The 7910-nt window shown below is 42.3% G+C and overlaps 1 protein-coding gene across 1 annotated transcript; it reads left to right on the top strand.

The window, feature by feature from the left end:
* The first annotated feature begins 5413 nt into the window (after nucleotides 1-5413).
* Nucleotides 5414-6403, top strand: MAS1 (MAS1 proto-oncogene, G protein-coupled receptor). The gene has a single exon (XM_009575377.1). The coding sequence runs from the start codon at nucleotides 5414-5416 to the stop codon at nucleotides 6401-6403; it is 990 nt and encodes a 329-aa protein (XP_009573672.1).
* Nucleotides 6404-7910: the final 1507 nt, after the last annotated feature.

Raw genomic sequence — 7910 nt, 5'->3', positions numbered from 1 at the left:
GCATGCCGCCCGGGCGGGGAGAAAGAAGGTGCGGCTGAAGACAGGAGGAGGAACATCTCCAAATCCTCCCGTGCTCACGTGACAGGCAGCCCATGAAGTTACATGTAAACAATTCCTCCAACCTGCCACCAGTCTGGGCAATGCGGTAACGGGCCAGGCACCTCACTTTGCTTCCAGAGATTTCCAGAGCCCTGCACGCCGTTTTTGGGCCCGTCTACCCCTAGCTTTCTATCCGCTATTAATTACCCTTTTCTCATCAGCCATTTCAGAGCAGAACCTAAAATGCATGAATCATCCAAACCCATCTCTGACAAAGAATAGAAAAGTAACCTTGAAAATAGCTTTACTAAACTATTTTAGGGGCCTGTATGGTCCCAACAGTAACCATAAACTGCGCATCTCTCACTAGCCACCTTATTCTTACCTCTGATAAGGTTCTTCGCAGGTTCTCAGAGTACACCTGGTTTTCAGGCCCTCTGCCACAGGCCCTAAATCCACTTTCATAAACAACATGCAGCGGGTCTTAACCACTCAGAAAAAAAAATTATTAATTCACCCCTACCAACTTTAGTTGTCAAAATCTCTCAGTAGGATTTCAGCAGTAATCCTTGCTTTTGGAGCCTGCTATTCCATACTGTTCTCATAAAAACACAATCCTATGATTGCCATTAACAGGATTTTACAACTGGCCTGATAACAACTAAGCAGCCACTGAGGCATCTTCATCCGAACCCTGATTCTAGACTTAGTCTTTATCTTCTGTTTTCTTGAATCTTATCTCCTATCATAACTTTACTTTTAACTATGAACGGATGATCCCTGCTGGCCTCAAAACTAGCTAGTGACACATACTTTCACCTTGCTTTGCAGAAGCCAACAATAAACCCAGCTCTCACACCTGTTGCCTATAAGACACAATCCACCAATTACCACCCTTTAGGGAACTGGGCATATGCTAGGATAATGGCTGATACAAGTGGAATAAAAGATGTCTAGCAAGTTCTGTGGTGGGTTTTGGGTTAGGGTAACCTTAACCCTAACTCCTACTTTAACAATATTCTCATATCACCTATTGAGGAGTAACCATAAGTCATTCTGGCTCTTCTAGTATCTGTGAGCCTTAATGGATCTTAAGACACTTAGGACCCATGCATTTGTCCCCATTGTGCCCCAGGGTCCCCTGTTTGCTCTCCATGGCACCCTTGAGTCTTCTGTTTGGGCTTTGGTCATCTTACAACCCCTCAGTTTTCCACTGTGCCCCTCAGCCCTGTTAGTTGTTTGAGCCCAGCTCTTCTCTTCCTCTGAAACGTAAGCCCAACTCCTAACATTTGTTTGAGCTGAATAATTATGGAATGAATTTAAGGTCAAAAGTGGTAATGACTGAATGACTGAATGACCATCAGGAAAAATTGCACTGCCTGAAAGTGCTGCCGAAGCTCATCCCTTAGAGGTTTTTGTCATGGCTCGTATAAGTATATAATTAGGACATCTAACTCCCAGGTACACAGAGGCTCTTTTATATACTGGCACCTGTATCAACCACATAAACCCCTCTAATTTGGTTTAGAAATCCTAGGTTGTTGAGTTTTGTTTAATGAATGAATTGCAAGTCCTTTTCAGGTTGCCTTCTGCTTCCAGGAATTGGAGATATAAGAACATGGAATTATTCAAAGGCTCAAAGCAAAATGATAAAAAGGTAACACGGCTAGCTTTGTACATACAGGATATTTGAAATTGTTAGTACATTCAATTTACATCCACTGCAAGGCTACTCTGTCCCACCAGGTTAGTGTATGAGAGAATTTTTTTAGGATAAATTATCATTCATGTCACATATTGCTGTATATTCAGTTTAGATTGAAATTAACTGAGTATCTGTATTGTCCATCATGTCTTTATTGTCGATACTAATTTCTAGTCCCAAGATCTGTTGGGGTTCCACGCTTTGTTCTTGTAGTCCCCTTGTTCAACATCTGAATAGTCAAACTGATTCAGAAATAGCCACTCCATCTCTTGGCAGCATCTGATATAAACACTCCAATGGTCAGCAGGCGCGGGGTCCCCCTGTGCTATTCAACCATCCTGTTACTCCTGAAGTCACCAAGGATAAGCTGTGTTCGTGATATATTCCCCTCAAGACAAGGTTTCACTCTGCTGCCCTGGCCATGTAGATGATGACTGATGGTGCCCCAGGGACCAGTCATGAAGGAGGTGCTGTGTGCGTGTGAGAGAGGTGTCACAAACCACCCGCCCCGTGGAGACACAGGGGCCAGGGCATCCCTGATTTTGGATTGCGTTTGCGCAGCAGACTGAGTGGGCTACAAACCCAGGTACCTGGTCAATCTTGAAATGTTAACGTGTTCCTACAGTGACCCTTCTCATTACTCATATGCATATCTCATCTTATGGGAAAGGAACAGGTTTTTTTCTTTTTCAGAGGTAGCTTGAAATTTTTGGTCCCGTAGCTGTTAAACGTAAGGTGGACTACGGCTTAAGCCAACAAAAGCAATTAGAAGTTGTTTTTATTTCACTCTTTTTCTTTCCTAACTTTATTCTGACCCTCCACTTCGGGGTCATTTATTTCTCACATTAGTTAGTAGTTTCTCCCGTTTGGGGATTTGGTAGTTTTAGTGAAACATCGAAAGGAGAAGACCAAGCAAATTCTCTCCTTTTTTGGCTAAGAATGTTTGTTCTGCTAATATCTGAATATAAAAACAACCTAATACTTGGGGCAAAAGCAGGGGACATCCTCAGGGGACTTTTTCAAAGAGTTTATCTGCTCCTAGGCCTGTTTGAACTTTTCAGGGGAACAGATTTTCACTTTGCATGGCTGGTTTTTTTTTGGTACAATAATCTCAAGATACAGTTTTTACCAAGAGGAATGGATGTATGAGACTAACACAACGATGTGGGTATTTTCTTTGCTCTGTGGTTTCTTTCTTTCTGTCTATTTTCTTCGTTCCGTGAATTAGTTTTCTTCCCTTCCTCCCTTCCTCCCTTCTCTCTTTTTCTTTCTTTTCTTTCTTTTCCTTCTCTTTTTTCTCACCTTCTATCTTTTTTCTCTTTCTTTCTCTCCTTCTTTCTTCTCTTTCATTCTCCCTCTCTTTCTTGCTTTCTTGTTTCCTCATATTAAAAAATATAAGACAAATTTACAAATCAACTTGTATTATTTTAGATGGCATTTGGTGGCACTGTTCTAAATTTGAGATTTTTCCTTCTTCAGATCTTATAATCCCCAAATAGATTTCCTACTCACTTTGTGTTTGTTTGTTTAAACTATGTCTCTTGGTATTGTAGCAGCTCAGGACAACTTTCCATACACTGCCATTCAGTTCCCACAAGAGTTAACTCCCAGGCTTTCAGCTAGATGACTTGCCAGTTACTGAGTGATGCCATTTGAAGCACAGCCTCGGATGATGAGCCTGGGGCCCTTTGCTTGGCATGCCTCAGACATTTGGAGCAATGGGAGAACTGCACACTTCTTTTTGAGGAAGTCATGGTCAGAGTCACTCTTTGCTCCCCCTCCTTACCAAAGGCAAATGGTTGGAGAAGGTAACCTTCAGCTTCTTCAAGAAAGTTCTTCAACAGCTTCAGGGAAATCTGAACAGACCATGGATGTATCTGGAAGGAGAGGATTCTTTCCATTCTCATCTCTGAATGCTCTCACGTGGGAATGACCTTAGTAAGTCCAGAACTTTTTCCTCTTCGTTTTACTCTCCAGACAGAAATACCCCATTTAAACAGAGATATGGATGAAGAACTTTCTTGAGTCTTTTCGTGCTGTTCTTTTTTTCCTTTCCTATTTGTTTTAACACTTGAAGTAGATTGCTTCTCCTCTCCGTTTCTCCTGTGAAGCTTTACTACACTTCCAGCAGCACAGTGTTTGAGTACCTTCCCTCTGCAGTTTTTGCAGAACACTGCTTTTGGGAAGCTTGCCACTCATTCTGGTCACTGCATTTACCTGTTGCATTCACACTCACTTCTCTACCACATTTCCAGCTATGTTGTTTGTTCCCTCCGACTGAGTCTCAGACGGTGGCACAGTCAACATCCAGGTGGTATCATCATTAACATTTTTGTGCAGGTTTAAATTCCAGCAAGCCCTGAGGCTTCCCAGGTTGTTTACCGAATGCTCTTTTTTAGACTGTGATGTTGAGTCTCAAGAAGCTGTTTTGAACCCAGGAAACCCAGGGCTCATGAGAGAAAATTTATGATTGGGGTGAATGGCTCTGTTTAAATAATCGTTGCAAAAGTTAGCCCCAGTAAAACTTCTTTACTTTGCATTTGATGTTCTTAACTGCTTGAGGATACAGGTAAATTCCCATTATGGTATGTTAATGAACAAGGCTGCTTATATGGATGAACGAAGTCAGCTGGGCAAGCTTATTGCCAACAGTTAGTCCCCATTAACATCAGTAAATCAGCAAGGGTCCTGAACGTGACTCTGCACAGGGGCAGCCGGGAAGTTAACAGGGAAGGGTGCATGAAATATTCATACGAAAATCAGCTAAAGCCAATGCTGCTAATTCTTTGTTACGAGAGAAAAGAAGACATACAAAAGGAGAACTTGTTCCATAACTCAGCAAACCAACAGTTATAACCATTGTAACAATGACAGGGAACCTGAACAACTACTTCTCCTTGTGATGGGTTGGATTTGTAATGCTTGCAGGATATTGCAGTTGTGCTAAGTGTTCGGAGTGCGTAAACACGGTTAAATTATGTTATGCTATGATAAATGACACTTAAAGCTGGTCAAAAATAACTGTCTCAAAACAGTGGCATTTTGCTTTCCCTCCACCTCTGTACTTGGAGGGAATACGATGCTGAGTAACTACATATTATTTTTACTTACTTAATTAAAGCCCTTCCTGGAAAAGAGATGTTGGTATCAATTTTTTTAAAAACCAAAAAACTTATAAGCCAAATTCACTTGAAATACATATGTTTAACTTAAAATTAATGTCATTAGCTTCAATGGGAGCTGAATAGACCTGTTTGGGAACAATCTAGGGCTCTAACAAGAACCACCAATACTATCTGTGACCACTGTATCATGAAACTTTGCAACATGATGGAGATGTTGCTTGTCCAAGAGCTCTTTGAGGATATCTCTTTAGCTGTGGTTTAGCACCCATATGCTGAACCCCATAGAGAAGAAAGCTCAGGATTTCTGCTGGCATGAGGGGCTTAGCAATCTTTAATATTGCCAAGAGTAGTTCCAACTGGGTTTCAGCTAGTATCAGCATATCAAAGCTGGTTTTCCTTTTGCTAAGGCTTTCAGATACGACCAGAAAATGAGGGTCCACAAAACAAAGAAAAAGGGGAGGGGAGGAGCACACAATGCTCACAGTATATTTTTATACATATTTACAGAAGGAAGAGCTGTGCTATCCAAACTTGAGCTTTCCCCATGGATGAGTCAAACATAACGTTTCATCCCAGCGAAGGCACAGAGAACATCTCAATGCACAGAAACATTTCTACACAGGAAAGAGTCTGGGAGATATTGACCCCACTTTGGGTAATTATGATCATCTCCTTCCTGGGTTTTTGTGAAAATGGAATTGTCCTCTGGTGCCTCTGCTTCCAGATCAAAAGAAACCCATTCACTGCGTACATCACACACCTGTCCATTGCTGACATCTCCTTACTGCTTTGTACATTTATTCTATCAATTGAGTACATTGCCGGTTTTGGATTCGCATATGGTTTTTACTATTATATAACCACCACACTATCTATTGTCTTCCTTCTTGGATATAATACTGGTCTCTATCTTCTGACAGCCATTAGTATTGAGAGGTGTCTATCTATTGTTTACCCCATCTGGTACCGATGCCACCGGTCACAGCACCAATCGGCAATTGTGTGTGCAATTCTGTGGACTCTGTCTCTTCTGATGACAGTAGCCGAATACTTAACATGCAAAGATGATTCAACGAGGGAACAGTTCGACGATGGCAACCATTGCCAAGCACTGCTCATCTTCACGTGGATCCTGACTTTCATGATCTTCATTCCTCTAATGATTCTGTCCAGCCTGATCTTGGTTATCAGGATTCATCGTAACTCCCTGAGACCTCATTCGTCAAAGCTCTACATCATCATTGTGGCCACAGTCATTGTCTTCCTCATCTTTGCGATGCCTATGAGGCTGTTGTACCTTCTGAATTACCACCACTGGTCGTCTTTACTCAGCCAGCAGAACCACGTCACCGTTGTTCTCTCCACTGTTAACAGTAGCATCAACCCCCTTGTTTACTTCTTCGTAGGAAGCAGCAAGAAGAAAAGGTTCAAGGAGAGCCTCAAAGTGGTTCTTAGTAGAGCACTCGCTGATGGGTTGCGGCCGAGAAGCCAGGAAGGTGGCATGAGTTTGGATATAGCTGAAACAATTTTCTAAAGCTTAGGGGGGAAACTCTGGGAGCAAATAATTGGACTTGGAAGGTTTAATAAACCACTGCAAAACTAAAAGCATTTTTCTTCCATAGAATGTAAAGAGCAGTGGTGAAATGGTACGGTTATCTTTGGTGGTTGAGCAATGGAAAAATATGGACTAGAATAAAGATAACTTTTATTTGTATTTTCTTAATTATTCAAACACATGCTACATCCTGATGTGACTATGTCAGTCAAAGATACCGCAGTGGAAAAGAGACAGGCCAACAGAGAATATAAAAAAAGAACACAGAAATATGTTATAAATAGTGTGACATTTATACAAGCACTGAGCACCCATAAATGCTATTGAAGTCATCAGGGCCTGTGTGTATTCGCATTTTTAAAAGTCAAACCCACTAAACGTAGGATTCACGTTACATATTGGGATTTAGTTTCAACTGTTTCCAGCTTGTTTAAGTGCGCAAAAGAGCTGCTCCCTGGGGGGAACAGAGGAAGAAATCCACGTATGAGAGTAAGTCCCCATACATACCCACAAACATACAGTATAGCTTTGGTCTAGCGAGACATTTAAGTATACACTAAATGTGGTTAAGGGGCTACTTCAGAGCCTCTTTTCAAAGTATATGTTGCGTAATTTCCAGTGACATCAACATTTCTCTGGGTCCTTGGATAATTTGGTACCTGACACACAGGAGTAGCTGGCAACATAGGGATGTTGTCAACTCACAGAGTGCTTTTGCCCTAATTATGAAGGGTGGGGCTGGCTTATCCCCAAAATGTCAGTGTTCCTGTAGGTTTAGTTATTCAGGGAATCTATGAGAAAGTCAGTCCCAACGCTTGCTGTCCCAGTATTCAGTACTTAGCTGTTCTCTGGAGAATATATATTCCCTGTGTGGTCTCTCTGGTTTATAACAATTGATTTTGGATGAACGGAAAAAAAGAACACAATGCACGACTGGGGCTACACCCCAGCCACACTGTTCCAGCTGACTGCCTCCTTCTGTTGTACTCCCAGGGTACCGGGATTGGTATTTTGTGGAGTTTAATTCCCAGGGCCACTTGCCCATCTATAGCCAAGCTGCAGAGGGGAGAGGAAGACAACAGCAAGGAGGGGACGGGGCTAGGTCAGGTTTACCAGACAGACACAGAATATGGGGGGTCTGGGCAGTCACAGAGCTGTGTCACTTTCAAAGAGGCGTCTGGGAGATGCGTTTGCTTCTGGCCCCCACGGAGCTCCAAATTCAGCAGGCACTGAGACCCCCTGCCACAGGCAGCAGCAGCATCTTCAGCTTCCCGCCAAGTTTCCATTGGCACACTTAATAGCTAACTGGGGAAAGAAAAATACAACCTACCCCTCCTTTGCTGAAAGATTGCCAGTCCTGGAATAAGGAAGATGGTAGGTTAAGACTGAGGATTGGATGGGAATTCACATAGAGAAGAGATCTCAGAAGGACAAATATTCCTTCTACGCATGTGCCTTTTCTCCTTACATTAAAGTGTTGCAGTGT

The sequence above is a fragment of the Fulmarus glacialis genome, unplaced genomic scaffold (genome assembly GCF_000690835.1).
Source record: "Fulmarus glacialis isolate BGI_N327 unplaced genomic scaffold, ASM69083v1 scaffold32953, whole genome shotgun sequence".
In the NCBI taxonomy this organism is placed as follows: Eukaryota; Metazoa; Chordata; class Aves; order Procellariiformes; family Procellariidae; genus Fulmarus; species Fulmarus glacialis.
This window is presented reverse-complemented; position numbering and strand designations above follow the sequence as displayed.

Bases quoted from the DNA above. Each gene is read 5' to 3' on its own strand.
- MAS1 (XM_009575377.1), top strand. From the start codon at position 5,414: ATGGATGAGTCAAACATAACGTTTCATCCCAGCGAAGGCACAGAGAAC.